Genomic DNA, 20,038 nt, shown 5'->3' with positions numbered 1-20,038 from the left:
CTTGCTTTGGCTTGCACAGTATCCACACAAACATACATGCTGCCTGGCGCCTGCCCTTGGATTATTTTATTCCTCACCAGTGTTCGCCACGGGCCGCAAAATCCTAGTCCAGCCCAGCCGAGGCCCATGGGTTCACAGCCCGACCCAGCCCGAACCCATTCATGGTAAAAGCGTCAAAGCCCAGCCCGGCCCACCCCATCAAAAATGAATGGATTAAAAATTATTGACACCACACAGGTATCCACTGGCAACCCCCCATGTGCCTTCTAGGATGGGAAAATGGCATGTGCGGGCGAGGGTTAACCCTCGCCCGTATAGTGGGGGGGGGGTCGAAAGGACCCCCCCCCATGGTTTTTCGCGAATAACTCGCGTAAAAAGCAGCCGATCGCGACACAACTTTCAGTACTAGAGATGTCAATCGGATACCAACTTTTTGGTATACCGATACCAAACCGATACCAACTTGGTATTTGGTCTTTCATTCGTAATGTGTTTGGTATTTTGTTGGTATCATAAACCCTCACTCATGTATAAAGGCTAAGAAATCGGTAAAAAGTTGGTATTTCCCTCATTTTGCCAAGTTGGTCTGGTTTCGGTATTTTCCCGTGGTTTTGGTTGGTATTTGGTTTGGTATCGGTATTCCGATTTTCCGTAATTGACATCACTATTCAGTACCCTCGCGTTTATCAATTTTACACCTACCCTAGAAATTTCACGACCCTGACCCAAATGACCTTTGACCTGTGACCTACTTTTCGAGACCATGTTTGGCCGGAATCGCGATTTGGCGTATGTCGGCTCGCATTAGCCGCGCGTTTGCAGTCTTTTCGTGGTTTCAAGCGTTCAAACATGTGATATGATGTTGCCCCCATGCATTAGGGTGGGTGTCAAGGTCACCTGAAGGTCAGGTCAGGTCATTGACCTTTGATGACCTCGTTTCACTTTTTCGAGTTTTACATGTTTCTAGGCCAGCTTTTGGAGCTGAATTCGAATTTAGCAACCATATGAACATTTTCGAAGTAGTTTAAGTGCCTTCGTAACATGTAACGAAGCTGTCAGAGGTGGTTGACACCTACTAGGAATACCCGGCAGGACCCCTACTGGTTGACCTGACCTGACCTGACCCGACCTGGCCTAAATGCACAAAAACATCATCTGTGATCAAAACTAACATGATATTCGTGATCAGCACCCCGAAAAACCCCATTGCAGCCACACTTTACGACGTTCTACTAGGTCCCGATTTTCCCGACTTTTGGGTCATTGACCTGACCTGCAAGGTCAACCAATGACCTAGGACCTTAAAATTAGGTATCATCGGCTTCCTCTCGTCACGGGCAACACGCTCGTTTTTTCCGCGAAGCTCTAGCTCAATCAGGGGCAAAACGGTAAGGGGGGGGGGGGTCCAACGGACACCCCCCCCCCTTATACGTTCGCGGCTGGAAAAAAAAAAACACCAATACGGGCGAGGGTTAATATAATAAATATTCTAGTTTACCTTGTTTCTTATTAACCTAAGAAGGCCTGCCGTGGTCTCGGGGTAGCTTTTGAAAGCCCCCTTGTCCAGAGTGGTGTCGACTGCGTTCTTCCAATTTGTGAGTTTGACTCGTTCTTCGACGAACGCCAGAGGAAGATCTTCATTGACAGCCTCCTCCAGCGCAGAGCCAAGTTCTTTACCGGCTTTGATGCGGTCGCTGACATCCTTAGAACAGTAAGAAACCAACATTACAATCAATATTGGGATGTGATTAGAAGGTTGGCTGGCACACTCCATTTGGACTTTAGTTTACACAGGCGCGGAACGCTTTAACCCGCGCGGGGCTGGGGAATAAATTTTACCCCCCTCGCGAATTTTTGCAATATCTCAAAAACGGCGGCGCGCAGCGCCGCCAAACTATCAGTACCTTTTCTTACATCAATTTGACACGTTCTCTGAAAATTTGAGCGAAATCCGTCAGGAAATTTTTGAGAAATTGACTTTTTAGTGACGTCATGTTCGCCATTTTCGCCTCAAAAACGGCAAAATTTCAAACGCCGCTAACATCTTCATTTTTAACCCTCGCCGGCCGAGGGGGGGGGGGCGGGTGCCGCCCCCCCATAGGGTTTTTTTCGCGATAGCTCCGAACACGCTGGCGATAGAGAGCTGAAACTTGGCATACCTGACCTTTGATCCAAGCCGGATCTTTTGACCTCAACCGCATTTTTGGGTCAGGTCAGGTCACTGACCTATGACGTCATAAGTGAACCTCTGCACGGTCTTCAGATGTCGCAACTTTGCAACGCCCTCACTGCCAGAGGAGATGTCACAAGGAAATGAAACTTGCAGGACCTAGTATCCATTATGAGTCCCACAACTTGTATATCTCGGATTTTCCCTAAAGGTCATATGAGGTCAGGTCATTTTCGTGACCTCACCATTATAAGACAATGGGGAAAAATGAAAACTGCTATTCTGGCGCCGGGAACGATCTCTTACTATCTCAAGCACACAGAATCGTGATTTGATGCACTCCTTGCAAGGTTAGATGCGTCACTTTTGCAATGTTGACCTTGCGTGACGTCATTTATGACGTCATCAAGGTCACATTAGTTTTTCGTCAATAACTCTTGATCAAATTGAGCTAGCGAGTCGGGAAAGCCACCAATGGACTCAGGAAGGCCTGCCGAATCGAATGATATGCGACATGACCTCTTTCGACCAACTTCGTGACCTGGGGGTATTGACCTGACCTTGACCTGAGGTCAATACCCCAAGTTGACCTGACCCGGACAAATAGTATATCATTCGACGCGCCTGAGCGAGGCGAACACGATGCTGCCAAAGTCGGCGCTCTGCGGCCGTTTTTTGCGAAGTTATTCACCAAAAACTGAACCGTACCTTGGGGCACTTGACCTGACCTCAGAGGTCACCAGTTGACCTAGGACCTTAAAATCGGGTACCAATCTCTGCGTCTCGTAACGGCGCACACGCTCGTTTTTTCCACGACGCGCTAGCTCCACCAGGGGCGAAACGGCGAGGGGGGTCGTACCCGCCCCCCCCCCCCCCTCGGCCGGCGCGTATGTAGAAAACCAATAGGTCCGGCGAGGGTTAAAGGAATCAAGACGTAACAAAAAAGGTTATACGTAATTCTACTTTGTCTATCAAATGGCTATCTCGGTTTTTTGAAAATTTTGGATTTTCGCCCCAATTTTAAAAAACTTACTTTTTTGGGAAAATAATTATAAAATACAAAACTTTGAGTGTATCGAAAAAAACGGACTATATTTCAGAGAAGTGGTCTATGTGCACCTACATACCAATTTTTAGAAGAATCGGTTCAAAAATGTGGGAGTTAATTATAATTTTATGACGTCACGACACACAAATTTTTTGAAAAATGATTCTTTTTGAAGTTCTAGACCTCGTACGGAAACAAAAATAGCACCATTCGATTCGCCGTGAAAAACTGCATCAGATAGACACCTTTTTAGGCCTTAACAACCAACTTCACAATTTGACCTTACTTGACCTGACCTTGACCTGACCTCGACCTGAAATTCATCCAGAGGTGGTCCATATCACTAATTGAGTGTGCCTATTGAATTCTATGAGTAAAATGACCCATAAAACATGTGTCGCACATGCCCTTTTCTATATTTTTTTTTTGGTGACCTGACCTGACCTGACCTGACCTTGACCTTGACCTCTGAATGATATTGTATGCAACGAATATTGTCTTGGTAGCCTAAGAACACGTTTTGGGCAATCAGTCTCAGTCCATGACTCCATTCTTCGGCAACTACGGTGCAAGGCCGATACTGTAGACACTTGCAAATTGTACCCTTGACCTGACCTTGACCTTGACCTCAAACTTTAAATTAAGTACATGTTTTAAGTTGTTCGTGATGAGATCTTTCGATTGGCGTTTGAATTTTCCAAATCGGACCATTACTTCGGAAGATAACAGGGGGGGGTAAAATTTACCCCCCCCCCAGCCCCGCGCGTTCGGCTGGAGACCCCAGCCCCGCGCGGGTTAACATTAGTTTTGAGAGATAGCAAAATTGGTGGCCATGGCCTGAAAATACCGGTTTGGGCACTCACAACATCGGAACATGCTTTAATTCGGAGATATGGAATTTCAGACTTGCAGTTTTCGGATTCTAAGGGGCTAATGCATTGGGATGCCCCCTTAGAATTTGTGACGTCAGCGGAGATCTAACGATTTTTAAATCTTAGACTAAAACCATCGTACACACGTGGTGGTATACACTGCTTTGCGCGCAACGTCTGCCGCACTTCGAGGCTGCCAAAATATTGCTTCCAAATAAGTCGCTAGGAACAGCGGAGATCCCAAAAAGTAAACAAAGTAAAAGCCTAATATCTTGAAAACCAGTGAATATTTTCGTTGAAATTTAGTAGATATTCATTTTTGATCTTTCCGAACCAAGGGACATCACTTTTATGCCAATTCATTAACTTTTTTGAAGGTGGGATGGTCCCTTTAAGTTTGCCCTGTGGTTGATTCGGGCTGCTTATATTTAATCGTAACATAGTTTGCCATTTCGGATAGGATGGGCGACGCCCAGAAGAGAGCAGTGATTCGGTTCATAGTAGGTACTGCAGAAAAGGCACCAAGCGTTATTCACGAAAAGTTAGTGACAGCTGACAAGTAACAACACATGTCAAGGTTTGTCTTTCTTACAGCAGCGTCAAATAGTTAGTGGGCGTCCTGCTCAATTTTGGTCAACAGATCATTGAATGTGACCCCCGCAGTGGTCAGCCATCAACAGCATTGATTCATGCATATATAACATGAATATATCATGTTATCTATGATTCAAGGAAATATGAAAAATGAACACTTTTTGTTGGAAAATGACGAATGTTTCTTGTCTGGAAGCACGCAGTGAAGAAGCAGAGGTGTCTATCGGGTTTCTCAAAGCAATTCATCAGCGTCTTAGTATGTTTAATATCTCTGCAAGATGTACCCCCGTTTGCTGACTCGGCAAAAAAGGCAAGCTCGAAAGTAAGGCTTAGCGCAAAGTTTTTGGCCCCTAATGTCATTGAGCAACTTGTTACCGTTAAGGATTTGTGGGTGTCACACGTTGACCCTAAGGGCGTGACCGAGTTGCGCAAGTGAAAGGACACTGAGTAACGGCCACCAAATAAGTGCAACGAGGTGAAGTTAGTCGGCAAGGTGATAGTGGTTGCATTTTGGGATGCTGACTCGTCAACTTTCTAAAACAGGGGCGCACAATTGATGATGTGTGTCCATTCGATAGACTTCGAGGAGAGGCTATAGTGAAGCAGACATAAGGTGTGCACCTGATCTACGACCACGCATCTGCGTACATGCGCGGGGTGACGACTGACGATCAGTGAAGCGGTGAGCTGTGGCTTAGAGTTGTCGCATCCACTTTTTTTCTTAGAACCCTCCACCCTCTGGTTGCCACCTCTTCCCGAACATAAGGAAATTAGCAGTGGCAACTTCGCTGACAGCAGGGAGACGAAAACAGCCGTCTTGGACGTACAGGATGTGTCCAAGACCCACTTACTTATGGAGACTTGAGTGCTCTCGCGAAGCGCTGCGCGAAATGTGTTTGTCTTAACGGTGGTTATTTGAATAAATGAACTTTTTGGTCTAATAAGTCGATGCTGTATCTCTCTGCTCCTTCATGGTCGGGTCCGTTACTTTCTGAACGCCCCTCGTACTGTCATTTTTTATTTTGGCAAGCAGGTCTTTCTAACTATCGTGGTGTTTCGAGACCTCGTTAGTTGTCAAACCCTTCAATTGGCGTGGGTCTTCAAAGCATTTCCTAGCCCCTCAGCCGCCTTTTTTGATCGGCTGGGGCCTTCAAAGCCGTTCATGGCCCATTTCAGAACAGCCGTCCTTTTAACCCGGCACCGCCTGGGCTATTTCCGTACCCACGACAGCCTGGGGGGGGGGGTCGGATCCGACCCCCCCCCCCTGTTATCTCGAGAACCAATGGTCGTATCGAGCCCCGCGAGGCGGTGTTCGAAAGGTCTCTACGAGGCCTTCCCAAAGCACTCTTAAGATTTTAAGATTGAGGTCAACTTTCGGGTCAAGGTCAGGTCAAAGGTCAAATTCAGGGGTTTTGCATGATTAGGCTTACGGACAGCGGAATCGATAGTTGCTGCTCGAAACTCACCACAAATGACCTCAAAGACCTAGTGAAGGTACCATGTGCGTATAGGGGTCATACTAAGTACGGGTCAAGGTCAGGTCAGGTCACGAAAGGTCACGGTTTTCACTTTCTGCTACATGGGCGTGCGACACATGTTTTATGGCTTATTTTTCACGCCAAATCCGATGGTAATGGTTATATGTGACCCCAAGTCACAGTGCTGGTGATAAGTGTGCATTGAAAGCATAAAAAAATCGTTTATACCATACATAACTAAACGAGGGCTAAGAAAAAAGTCAATTTTTCAACTTTTTATTTTTGACATAAAAATGCACTTTTCTAGACGAGCTTTGTCCCAGGAATCTAGTGGTGCCATTTGTGTTCACATGCGATGTTCAGAAGTGCCTCTAATTCGCGAAAATGCTTATGACGTCACCGTGCCCTATGCATGTTGGAGCTATTTTTTAGAATTTGGGGGTCAAAAATCAAGATAGAAAGTTGAAATTTGGGACATCTAATGTTCTAATAGAGCTCTATAACATATATTCCGGTTTTTTGAAATTCTCAAAATTTTGGATTTAATTAGCTGTTTTCCAAAAAAATATAGTTTTTTTGAATTTTTAGGGGTGAAAAACGCATTTTATGGAAAATCCGTGATAGCCATTTTAAAGAACTCGTTGAGCTGCGTCTTTTCATGTCCTCAATTTGCAATTTGCTTAAAACCTCGATTTTTGGCGATTTTTTAAACATTTACCATTTTTTGACTGAAAACGCCATGTAGTTACATCACTAAAATCGATATATCTCAAAAATTTTTGAAAAACTTTTCTTAAAAGTTGCACAGGAGACGTCAAATTGATGGGGGAGAAGGTATGCCAAGTTTCAAGTTGATAGCGCAAGTGGTTCATGAGTTATTCAAGAAAAACGGAGGGGGGGGGTCGGATCCGACCCCCTCCCCCCAGGCGGTTGCGGGTTAAGTCGGCGTGGGCCTCTTTCAGAATGGTGTGCATTCCTCCGACACTTTTGCCTATATAACTGCACGTTTTGTGCATGGGGCTCAGTGAGTACCTAGACATCCAAAGATTTTTTTATTTAGATTTTGGTTTGTCTTGTCAATGACCAGGGCGAAAAAATAATTGGCCGAAATCCGATGAGAAAGGCAGATTTGGGGGTACCCTACCTTGTAAGCCCCGCCACATATGGCCGGCCGCCGCCTTTGGGCCCTACCAATCATTTTTGGAAAACGACACCCCTTTGGGAGGGTCCCTTTAAGGTGGGATGGTCACTTGATCTCGCGACGGGCTGGTGCTCCGCGACTTCCGCGCCGGGCCGGGGGAGATGTCTGAACACCCTCCCCCCCTCTAACTCGGCTCCTAGGCCACGTAGCGACACGCAGTAAACGGCATTAGAGAAACGTCAAAAACCATGACGAAAATATCTCGGTCATTTTTTAGGTCAGGTCAAAGGTCAGGTCACCAGAGGCCATCAAAGTCAAATTTTGTTATTTCAATATTTTTCGAAACTGCCAACGGACAACTCGGGAACCAATAGAGTTACAGCGCCGCAGAAAAGAGCATTCCATAGGTCTTTTACTGGTCTTTCTGTATAGTGCTCTCATATTTGGCCTCAGGTCAACGGTGTAGCCTCCAGAGGGCAAAAACTCCAAAAAAAACCGCTTTTTAGGAAAATGTTTTCCTCAATAACTTTTGACTCAAGAGAGACACGACATTGCTTTTGTCAGCATCGTGTTTCTCTCGTCGAGACGCATCGAATGAACTATAATTTGACCTTAAACAGTCAGCTTGAAAATTTGACCTCAGGTCAAGGTCATGACCTGACCGGTAAGGGTCATGTTGCTTATCAGTCGATCCGTATCGTCGAGCTGAACACATCTAAGGCGTTTTCATCGCTCTAGAATGCCTCTATCAAAAGTGATTCGCGAAAAACTGTGAGCTTCAATTCGTGACCTGAGATGACCTCAGGGACATAAAGAAGGGTCATGGGTTCCATTTTTATGTTCAGTGTGTCAAAGTTACTTGTAATTAAGTGTTTGAGAGTGCTTAGAATGACTTTAGTTCCAAAAGAAACGGTTCTGAAGTTTATCCCATTGATTTCTAATGGGGAGGTTATAGAATTGACCTGACTTTAGGTCACCGATATAAAAATTCCGAGATATAAATTGTGTACATACTGTACAGCGATCGGTCACTCGGTGTAGCTATGGCATACATTGAAACATTTTATGAAGTGCGGTCACTTGAAGTGACCTGGTGACCTGACCTTGCATGACTTTGGTCTGAAATTTTTACAACATGTGTAGAATTGATGTTTGATGAGGTGTGCAAAAACGGCATTCGCGAAAAACCGGAGGGGGAGCGTAAAAACACCCTCCCCAGCAGGGCGCGGGTTAATGGCTCAATTTTTAGCAAAGTTAAAAACTACTCAAAATTACCTAAGTCAAATTTTCGAACTCAACTTTTATATTCTAAACCACCTAGCGTAAAACAAAGGCTACCACTGGATTCCCCGTGACCTCTGATGTCATGTCAAGTGGCCCAAGGTACGGTTCCATTTTTGGTGAATAACTTCGCGAAAAACGGCCGCAGAGCCACGATTTTGCCAGCATCGTATTCGACTCGCTCAGACGCGTCGAATGATATATTTTTGTTTGGATGAGGTCAACGTAGGGCGTTGACCTCGGATCACGATCAGGTCAGCTCCCCCAGGTCACGAAATTGGTCGAATAAAGTACATGCCGCATATCATTCGATTCTGCAGGTCTTCCTGAGTCCATTGGAGGCTTTCCCGACTCGCTAGCTCATTTTGATCGGGAGTTATTGACGAAAACCTAATATGACCCTAATGACGTCATATATGACTTCACGCAAGGTCAACATTGCAAAAGTGATGCATGGAACCTTGCAGGTAGTGCCTGAAATCATGATTATGTGTGCTTGAGTTTGTTGGAGATAGTTCCCGGCGCAAGAATAACAGTTTTCATTTTTTCCCCATTGACTTAGGTATAATGATGATTGATGAAGTCACGAAAATGACCTGACCTCATATGACCTTAACCCTCGCGGGCCCGGGGGGGGGGCGTTTTTCGCCCCCCCTGGCGAATATTTGCGATAACTCCCGAACGCTTAGGGATAGGAAGGCGAAACTTTCAGTACCTTTTCTCCCATCAATTTGACATCTTCTGAAGTAAAAAATTTGGACCTAGCCCCCTTGATGACGTCACAAGGTCCATTTTTTTAGACCCCTGCACGGCAAACTTCGGCGTCACAGACGCAAACTTCAAATAGCTGCTAAAAATAGAGTTTTAGAGATAAAGACAAATTACGAGCACGGCTGTGTAGCGTTTGACCTAGAGAAAAATATAAAAATAGTTTTGGTGACCTGAGGTCAGAGGTCAGGTCAACGACCCCGAAATGTGGTTTTAGTTTTTCGCAAATAACTTCGACAAAAATGGTCCTAGAGCTAGGGCAAAGGTACCATCGCATTCGCCTTGTCAAGCCGCGTCGAATGATATATATTTTGTTCGGAAAAGGTCAAGTTTCATGTTGACCTCATGTGACCTCGAATGACCTCTGGTTGACCTTGACACATGAAAGGTCGTTTATGATGGATTTGTACCCGCTGATCACGAATCTGGCATCTATTTTCCTCTAAGCCTTCATTTAGAGCTTCCGGATGGCAAAATTGTCTTATTTATTATTACTAACTTAATAAGTGAAATAGCCTCTAGCAGGGATACTCTTGTGTGACCTTGACCTTTGAGCAGCCTTGTATCGTAAGATGAACCACAAATAGGGAACTGATAAGCCTCAAAACATTTCAAAACATCTTGGAAGTTAGCACGCAAGATGTGCAAAAAAGTGCCAAGTTTGAGGTCAATTTTGAGCGTGACCTTGACCTTGACCTTTAATTTAGAGCACATTTTCAGAATCCTCAGATTCTCTTCTTTCGTTTGACACCCAATTTTGCCGGTTTGATGCAGCCTGCCGTCCTCTAGAAGGCTTACTTTGAGATCACTACACATGTGCCGGTTTTGGCCTTTGACCTTGACCTCTGACCTTGAAAATTGACCTGAGGTCAAAAATTTTAGGTGCATTAGAATCGTCTCGTAAGGACCTTTCGTTTGGTATCGCTTTTGTTTCCGTAGCTCTCTTATTTACGGAGTTAGACAGGGGGGGCGAAAAACGCCCCCCCCCCGGGCTGCGGTGGTTGGGATTACCCCCCGGGCCCGGCCGGGTTAAGCGAAAATCCGAGATATACAAGTTGTGAGACTCCCAATGGATACTAGACCAGGTCCTGCAACTTCCATTTCCCTGTGACAGCTCCTCTGGCATTGAGGGCTTTGCGAAATTGCGACATCTGAAGACCGTGCAGAGGTTCACTTATGACGTCATAGGTCAGTGACCTGACCTAACTCGAAAATGCGGTTGATGTCAGAAGATCCGGCTTGCATCAAAAGTTAGGTAGGCCAAGTTTCAGCTCTCTATCACCAGCGTGTTCGGAGCTATCACGAAAAAAAACCCTATGGGTGGGCGGCACCCCCCCCCCCCTCCTCGGCCGGCGAGGGTTATGTGTCAAATTCTCAATATTACTTTACTACTCAAATGCTAACCTGAAAAAACTCCTTCGTTTTCTCTGTTGTCCACAAAGCCGGATGGTTGACCACGTACGTACTCGATGGCCTTTCTGTTGGATCTATCTGTAGCATTTCTTCTATCAGATGCCTTGTCGCTACGCTCACTGATTTGGGATCTTCAATGTTCGCGAGGCTGAAAATGCAAGGATTAGAACACAAATGTTAGAAATGTTATGAAAAGATTAGCAGCACTGGATTAAGTTTAGCTATAGAGAACACTTCTAAAATCAAAAAGCATTTTTCGCATTTGATTCCACCTTATATGTACCTATTGACGAAACCAGCAGCTGGTAAATTTACTCAAAAATTCATTTGCCAACACTGATAGGTATCATTATACAATCAATACATGTTACTAAACGCTGTAATTATAACACGCGTACCGACGGGGTCTGCGGCAACTTCGTACCGACGGGGGGCGGATGACCGCCCCCCCCCCTGAGATCTCGAGAACGAAGCAAGATAGCGACAAGCGGTAAACGGCATCGGATACGCACGGACAAGGTCTACAATTTTTACAAAGGTCATTTTCAGGTCAGGTCAAAGATGACGTCACAGGGGTCAAAAAAGTCAAAATGGCGGCGCTAGGTATGGAGAGAGTTTTTCTCGAATAACTTTCGAACTAGTCAATATAGGAACAAACTAAGGGCAGCATCGTGATCCTCTCGTCAATCCGCATCGAATGATATATATGTTGACCTCGAAAGGTCAAGGTCAAAGGTTGACCTCAGGTCACGTGACCTCGAGGTCATCATGTATATCATTCAATGCGTCTTGACGAGCTGAACACAATGAGACCATCCGCGCGGCTGTATCTTGTTCCTGTACGGAGTTATTGGCAAAAAAACCGCTGGTGACCTTTGATGACGTCACATGACCTTACAGCTGCCCAACAGCAAACAGACCTCAAGGTAGTGAAGGTTGATCGTATATGAAGTCATGTACACTGTAAAAAAAGTTTAGCACCATAGAGGTACTTTTCATTTGACTAATTTTCAGTACCCTAGCGGTGCTAAGCTAAGCATTTTATTAGTACTTAACTGAGATCTAGTTTAGTATCGAGGTGCTAATATAAGTACTCATATTTGTTTAGCACCCGTGTACTAATTGTAGTACCCTACACCTGCTAGACCAATTTTCAGTACCCTAGCGGTGCTAAATTTTAAAAGGTGCTAAGAATAGCATGCAGTTAGTACCTTCCGTACTCACATATGAACCGTTTTAGCGCTATTGTTACCCCACGACAAGAAGAATAATGCTAACGAAAGCAATGGGGCTGAAAGTAGAATATCGTTACTAGTTAAAGCTGCTGCATGAAAAGTTCGCAAAAACTGCTTTCTTTAGCAGCATATACTTTCACTAGTTACTGCAAAAAGGACTCAACAATTACCAAAAAGGAAATTGTAAAAAGCCGAAAAGGCGTGCAAAACACGGTTATATCCTAGATCAGTGATAACTACAGTCTCAATAATTGTGTTTTACATTCTGCAACATTCCCGTTTAAGTGCATCTTTCAAGCATCCAAAACATTCTAAAAAAGAAAAATAATAATAGAACATTTATTAACACTTCATATCATCTGCATGAAAAACAAGTGTAAATATACACACAAAACAAACGCACGGGAAAGAACAAAAGGTCGCTCATTTCCTGCTCACTCGCAGTATGAGTGACCGACGATTAACGCGAGATCGACTGGGGGAGGCGGGGGGGGGGGGGGTCGCTGAACCGACGTTCCGTTCATGGCCATGAGTTCGACCCCATCCACGACCAGACGGCGTTTAGTGATAGACGGTACCGGAGACCCCGTGTTGTTGTCGTAGTTGTCCTCCATTGATAAGTGACAGTCGACGGAAGAACTGACCAGGTCCCATGTCTGGAGCAAAAAAAACTGGATCAGTTCCAATTTTTTTTTTTAGTTATTTTCACAAACAACACAACTTTCCTTTCAGACAAGAAGCGCGATTTGCCAAAGTCGGAATATGAAGCACTTAAACAATATAAGATAATGTCGAAAGATATAATGTGTCAGACTCACCAATGTCGATCAACGTCGGTGTCGGTGGCATGTGTCGGTGGCAAATGCTCATGTACCACCCGGCCCCGGAGCACTTCACTTCACTTCACTTCACTGCACTGCTGCACTGCTGCACTGCTGCACTGCACTTCCCTCTACCTCACTGCATCCCGGAGCAGGGGCATGCACTCCCATGCCACGCACAACGGATTCCACCGATAATAGCTGATTTAAGCTATCATTCCAGAGCTATCACTCGGTGGCATGTGCCCGGAGCACTTCACTTCACTTCATTTCACTTCATCCCGGAGCACGTGCACACACTCCCACCACGCGACCAACGGACTGCACTAAAATGGCGCAACACCTGGCCGGAAACAGCTGGCACGCGCATGCGCATATCGCTCTGCGCCGTCAAAACGTGCTAGGGTTCTAATTAGAAATCCAGCTTGAAAAAGCACTCACTGATGGACTGGGTACTAGCAGAAGTAGACGTTAAGCTCAGTAGAAGAATAGGTGATCTAAACTTATAATATTTCATGGGAATGCTAGCTATCATTAGCACAGTATTAGCACCATGCTTCTTTGTAAATACGTCGTAGGGTTCTTTTGACGCTAAAAGGTGCTACGAATAGCAGCCGTTAGTACCCCAAATGCTAAACTTTTTTTACAGTGTATGGTATATGGGGCCATTCCGACCCGTTTTAGTGGTAAAAACAGGGAGTTGATTTTCCCCATTTGTTTTATAATGGGGAGGTCGCGAAATTGACCTGACCTTAGGTCACCGACATCAAAATTCCGAGATAAACAAATTGTAGCTACTAATGACCTAATAACATCCTGCGACTTTCAAAGGCCTCCGATATCTACTGTAGCTCTGGCACGGTGACAAAGTTGCAAAAAAGTGACTTGAGGTTGGGTCATTCAAAGTGACTTGGTGACCTGACCTTAAAAGTTAGGAGGTTCAAACTTGCACACCATGTGTAAAATTGATAAGAGAATAGTCGTACCAAACTTCGCGACGCTACGCGCCGCGGTTTTCCCGCTATCCGCGAAAAACCTTAGGGGCGGATATCCGCCCCCCCCGTCGGTGCGCGTGATAATACCTTGTTAAATGTTACATGTTACTAAACGGTAGTGCTATTCCTTCTGACATTGGAATCTTAGCCCTAGCCCGTATTGGTGTTTTTCCAGCCACGAACGTATAAGGGGGGGGGGGGGTCCGTTGGACCCCCCTTGCCGTTTCGCCCCAGCTAGAGCTTCGCGGAAAAAACGAGCGTTTTGCCCGTGACGAGAGGAAGCCGATGATACCCAATTTAAAGGTCCTAGGTCATCGGTTGACCTTCCAGGTCAGGTCAATGACCCAAAAGTCAGGAAAATCGGGACCTGTTAGAACGTCGTAAAACGTGGCTGCTATGGGTTTTTTCGGGGTGCTAATTGCGAATGTCATGTCAGTGATGATCAAACATGACGTCTGAATGCATTTAGGCCAGGACGGGTCAGGTCAGGTCAGGTCAACCAGCAAGGATTTTGCCGGGTATTCGTAGCAGGTGTCAACCGCCTCTGACAACTTCGTAACATGTTACGAAGGCACCAAAAACTACTTCGTAAATTGTCAAATGGTAGCTAAATTCGAATGCAGCTCCAAAAACTAGCCTAGAAACATGTAAATCTCGAAAAAGCGAACCGAGGTCATCAAAGGTCAATAACCTGACCTGACCTTCCGGTAACCTTGACATCCACCCTAATGCATTGGAGCAGCATCATATCCCATGTTTGAACGCTTGAAACCACGAAAAGACTGCAAACGCAACGCGCGGCTAATGCGAGCCGACAAACGCCGAATCGCGATTCCGGCCAAACATGGTCTCGAAATGTAGGTCACAGGTCATAGGTCATTAGGGTCAGGGTCATGAAATTCTTAGGGTAGGTGTACAATTGATTAACTCGAGGGTACTGAAAGTGTCGTTGCGATCGGCCGCTTTTTACGCGAGTTATTCGCGAAAAACCGAGGGGGGGGGTCCGTTTGACCCCCCCCCCCCACCCTTTACGGGCGAGGGTTAGAATGTGTTAGTCACGGGAGCAACTAGGAAAAATATATGTGAAGTGGGTTATGTATCACCTAACAATTGTCACTCTTCGCGGAGTGGCTATGATACAGCATCGCAGGGCCAAACGCTTGAAGGGATAGCAAAAAAGGAACATAAAAACAATGAACAAGAAAAAAATCCGCACCGCACACCCGTGCCGCGAACAGCGCCAACGCAAACAACGCGAAAATAAGAAAGAAACAATAACGAAAAAGGCAGCACCGCCCACCTCTCACGACGCCACTGAAAACTTTACGTAAAAAAGAAAGCACAAATTAAAAAATGACGCACACAAATTAAAAAGAAAAGAATTAAAAAGAGAAGAAAAGCGCTTTAACTGCATGCGTACGCATCCCACCACCAAAAAAGAAAAGAAGGCCAACGCCATAGCAGACAATTTTCATGCTCGTTTTCAGAACGCCAACAAACCGTACGTATGTACAGCAGACAGATCCGGTCCTGTACCGTCTGGATGACGATACCAGAGTTCACGACGAGCGGCTCTCCAAGTGGACACCGTCAAGGAGCCGTCGTGGGCGGAGGCGGGCGGTGCGCCTCGCGTGATCAGCGGGGACAATGAGACGCCGTGTCTGATGGATCGTGACGTTCACCGTCAAGTGCCGTCGACATCACTACGGGACTGATTTTGATTCGGGTGATGAAGTGGACGCGTCATACGAACTCCTAGAGTGTGCGTTGCCGCAATCACTTTCAGCGACCACTGCATTGGAACGACGGTCGCCGACCGTTGCGGGAGACGTAGTGTCACGCATTACCCAGTCGGGTGGTTATTATTGTGAGGAGGAAGGCGTTTCACGACATATCAAATTGGGTAACTATTTCTATGTCAATATGATGATCACATTGACATAGAAAGAATTTCACCAAGTTCAAAAATGAAGCGCTGCCTCGAGAAAAGCGCCAGGGTATCCACTCCAGCCCGGTCTCGCCTATTTCAAGGTTTGCGACGCTACGTGCCGTGGATTTTCCTCCTAAAAATGGATAATAAGCCCCAAGTCCGGCAGAAATGAGCACCAGAGCAAATGCTAAAACAACTTTTGTATGGATGCCCCTGTTGAAGGACACGGTATGCTGCTCAAATTTTAACTAGCCCGTGCACAGCGTCGAATTTCTGCCAAAAATAAAAAAACTGCATTGCTTATTTATTAAGATATATGTAGGTTTAGTTTGCTATTTAGTACTTAATGTTTCATAGCTAAACACGTAATAGCTTATCGCATAATTTAGTTTGTTTTAATTTTCTAGCCTGGTAAGTGGTAAATCACCAAAGCCATTCGCGGATGTATAAGCAAAACCCCTCTTAAGAGGAAGACGTATACTCACCACGGTTTTCCCTGTTGGATGTTTGCCATCCTGTCGGACAGATCGCCGAAAGGATGCTTTCCGGAGAAGATGATGAAGTGGAAGACACATCCGAGCGAAAAGATGTCAGCTGTCTTCTCCTAGAAAAAATGTTTTTGCCAGATATTAGTGCAAAACGGTAAAGATCACGATGACCGACTATGAATGAGGTACTTTAGAACATTCATTGAGAACAAGAAATATACATGCACAGGGAATAGATTAGTGGATTGTCTAAAAGAAGCATGCTGATGACACTGAAGAAACAAAGCATATGATTTCACCATCAAGAAACCGCATCATGATCATCAGCATCAGCATAGAGCCAATCAAGATAAATACGTTGTCTTCGGTTCGCTCTGTTTTACAGTTTTGTTTACAAAAGTTCAATTGCCGTGGTCCTGGAATAAATGAAAGGGCCATAATCTCAAAAAACAAACAAACAAACAAACAAACAAACAAACAAACAAACAAACAAACAAACAAACAAACAAACAAACAAACAAACAAACAAAAAACGGTACTCAATGATTTTTGGTGGAAACGATTAGGATGAACTTGTCAAACGTTACCGAAAATAGCCAAGACCATCGAGAGCAAACCTCTGGGCTCTGAAAACAGCTATGTTGCACATTTTGAAAGAAATGCGCCTCCCGTAAGAAGCTGTAGTGCAAGTCAAACACAGGTTTATTTCTCGGGATAGAAGCTCCGAGGCTGAGTGACCAGCCGTGTCAAGGCTTGTTTCTGACCGGCCAAAAAAAAAAAAAAAACATGACCTGTCACCACAGGACCGAATGCTGAATAGGAATAGAAATAGCCGAATCGTGGCACTTTGCAATTTGATCAGAAAATACGGATTTTAAAAATAGAGGATTTGGGCAAAGGACTTAGGTATATTGAAATATATGATTTGTGCAAAGGATACTAGTACGAATAATGGTACGTACTTACCTACCTGGTTAACACGCGCACCGACGGGAGGGGGCGGATATCCGCCCCCCTGAGGTTTTTCGCGAATAGCGGGAAAACCGCGGCGCTACGAAATTTGGTACGACTATTCTCTCATTAATTTTACACATGGTGTGCAAGTTTGAACCTCCTATCTTTTAACCCGCGCACCGACGGGGGGGCGGATATCCGCCCCCCCCCCCTGAGGTTTTTTGCGGATAGCGGGAAAACCGCTGCGCGTAGCGCCGCGAAATTTAGTACGACTATTCTCTCATCAATTTTGCACATGGTGTGCAAGTTTTAATCTCCTAACTTTCAAGGTCAGGTCACCAGGTCACTTTGAAGGACCCAACCTCAAGTCACTTTTTTGCAACTTTGTCACCGTGCCAGAGCTACAGTAGATGTCGGAGGCCTTTGAAAGTCGCAGGATGTTATTAGGTCATTAGTAGCTACAATTTATTTATCTCGGAATTTTGATGTCGGTGACCTAAGGTCAGGTCAATTTCGCGACCTCCCCATTGGGGGAGGTCAATGGGGGAAAAATCAACTCCCTGTTTTTACCACTAAAACGGGTCGGAATGGCCCCATATACCATACATGACTTCATATACGATCAACCTTCACTACCTTGAGGTCTGTTTTGCTGTTGGGCAGCTGTAAGGTCATGTGAGGTCATCAAAGGTCACCGGCGGTTTTTTGCCAATAACTCCGTACAGAAACAAGATACAGCCGCGCGGATGGTCTCATTGTGTTCAGCTCGTCAAGACGCATCGAATGATATACATGATGACCTCGAGGTCACGTGACCTGAGGTCAACCTTTGACCTTGACCTTTCGAGGTCAACATATATATCATTCGATGCGGATTGACAAGAGGATCACGATGGTGCCCTTAGTTTGTTCCTATCTTGACTAATTCGAAAGTTATTCGAGAAAAACTCTCTCCATTTCTAGCGCCGCCATTTTAACTTTTTCGACCCCTGTGACGTCATCTTTGACCTGACCTGAAAATGACCTTTTTAAAAATTGTAGACCTTGTCCGTGCGTATCCGATGCCGTTTACCGCTTATCGCTATCTTGCTTCGTTCTCGAGATCTCAGGGGGGGGGGCGGTCATCCGCCCCCCCCCCGTCGGTGCAAAGTTGGCGCAGACCCCCGTCGGTGCGCGGGTTAAGGTCAGGTCACCAGGTCACTTTGAATGACCCAACCTCAAGTCACTTTTTTGCAACTTTGTCACCGTGCCAGAGCTACAGTAGATGTTGGAGGCCTTTGAAAGTCGCAGGATGTTATGAGGTCATTAGTAGCTACAATTTGTATATCTCGGAATTTTGATATCGATGGCCTAAGGTCAGGTCAATTTCTCGACCTCCCCATTATAAGTCAATGGGGGAAAAATCAACTCCCTGTTTTCAGTGGCGGTCGCAGGGGGGGGGGGGCCATCAGGGCCATGCCCCCCCCAAAGGCAAATCAGGGGGGGCCATCATATCATTTGGCCCCCCCCAAACAACCGATGGGCCCCCATGGGCGTATTGGGCCCTGGCCCGTATTCGATTGTCACGAGGCTCGCGAAACCCACGCCAGCTATTAACAGCTCCCATACCGGTCTTTGAGGGTCCTACACTCACCTCTGAGGGCCCTTCAGTGGCGGTCAAGCGCCCACATTAACCGCTGAGGACCCACGTTGACCTCTGACGGCCCTCCACTGGCCTTTAAGGGCCCCTAAACCGGTCTCAGGGGCCCAACCGGCGGCTGAGGGCCTCACACAGGCTCTGGTGGCCTCATTTCTGTCTCAAGACTAGCCTTTAATTGCCTCTGAGGGCCCCGCACTGGATTCTGAAGACCCGATGTCGGCCACTAAGAGCCCGGATCGACCTCTGAGGGCCCCTCTTGGTCTTTGAGGGCCCTCCGCTGGTCTCTTGGGTCCAACGCCGGCCTATGCCGGTCTTTTAGGGCCCCACACTGACCTCTAAGGGCCCCATGCTAGCCTATAAGGACCCACATTAGCCTCTGAGGCCCCCCGCACTGGATTCTGAAGACCCAATGCCAGCCTCCAAGGGCCCGCATCGGCCTCTGAGGGCCCATCTTGGCCTTTGAGGGCCCTCCGCTGGCCTCTGGGGTCCAACGCCGGCCCATGCCGGTCTTTTAGGGCCCACACTGACCTCTGAGGGCCCCATGCTGGCCTGTAAGGACATACATTAGCCTCTATGGGCCCCGCACTGAATTCTGAAGACCTGATACCGGCCTCTAAGGGCCCGCATCGGCGTCTGAGGGCCCATCTTGGCCTTTGAGGGCCCTCTGCTGGCCTCTGGGGTCCAACGCCGGCCCATGCCAGTCTTTCCGGGCCCCATTCTGACCTCTGAGGGCCCCATGCTGGGCTGTAAGGGCACACATTAGCCTCTGAGGGCCCCGCACTGGATTCTGAACACCCGATGCCGGCCTCTTAGGGCCCGCATCACCTTTGAGGGCCCATCTTTGGCCTTTGAGGCTGGCCTCTGGGGTCCAACGCCGACCCAAGCTGGTCTTTAAGGGCCCCACGGCGGCCACGCTAACCTCTGAGGGCCCCATGCTGGCCTGTAAGGACCCACATTAGCATCTGAGTGCCCAAGTCGGTCTCTGATGGTTTCAAACTGCCCTTTGCAGGCCCTGTACTGGTCTCTGAGGGCCCTAAACTGGCCTCTATATGCCCCCAACTGGCCTATGAGGTCTCTACACCGGCCACTGATGGCCGTATTTTGTTCTATGGGGGCCCAAGACTTACCTTTGGGCGTCACGCATTTGCCTCTGAGGGCCCACATCAGCCTCTGGGGCCCCATCTGGGGCCTTTGAGGCCCTTCGCTGACCC

At 46.6% G+C, this 20,038-nt stretch overlaps 1 protein-coding gene across 1 annotated transcript in view; it reads right to left on the bottom strand.

Moving 5' to 3' along the window:
• The window catches only part of LOC122363868 (serine/threonine-protein kinase/endoribonuclease IRE1-like), a 98,097-nt gene that overhangs the window by 30,960 nt on the left and 47,099 nt on the right, over positions 1-20,038 (bottom strand). Inside the window, exons 7-9 of the mRNA XM_043333668.1 lie at positions 16,232-16,350; positions 10,757-10,913; positions 1,499-1,702 (exon numbers count right to left, since the gene is read on the bottom strand). Coding sequence (XP_043189603.1) covers positions 1,499-1,702; positions 10,757-10,913; positions 16,232-16,350 — 480 coding nt within the window. The remainder of the gene's footprint in view (positions 1-1,498; positions 1,703-10,756; positions 10,914-16,231; positions 16,351-20,038) is intronic.

The sequence above is a fragment of the Amphibalanus amphitrite genome, unplaced genomic scaffold (genome assembly GCF_019059575.1).
Source record: "Amphibalanus amphitrite isolate SeventyFive unplaced genomic scaffold, NRLGWU_Aamphi_draft 000645F_arrow, whole genome shotgun sequence".
NCBI classification, from domain to species: domain Eukaryota; kingdom Metazoa; phylum Arthropoda; class Thecostraca; order Balanomorpha; family Balanidae; genus Amphibalanus; species Amphibalanus amphitrite.
The sequence above is the reverse complement of the archived record's forward strand: the minus strand, read 5'-3'. Positions and strand labels throughout refer to the sequence as shown.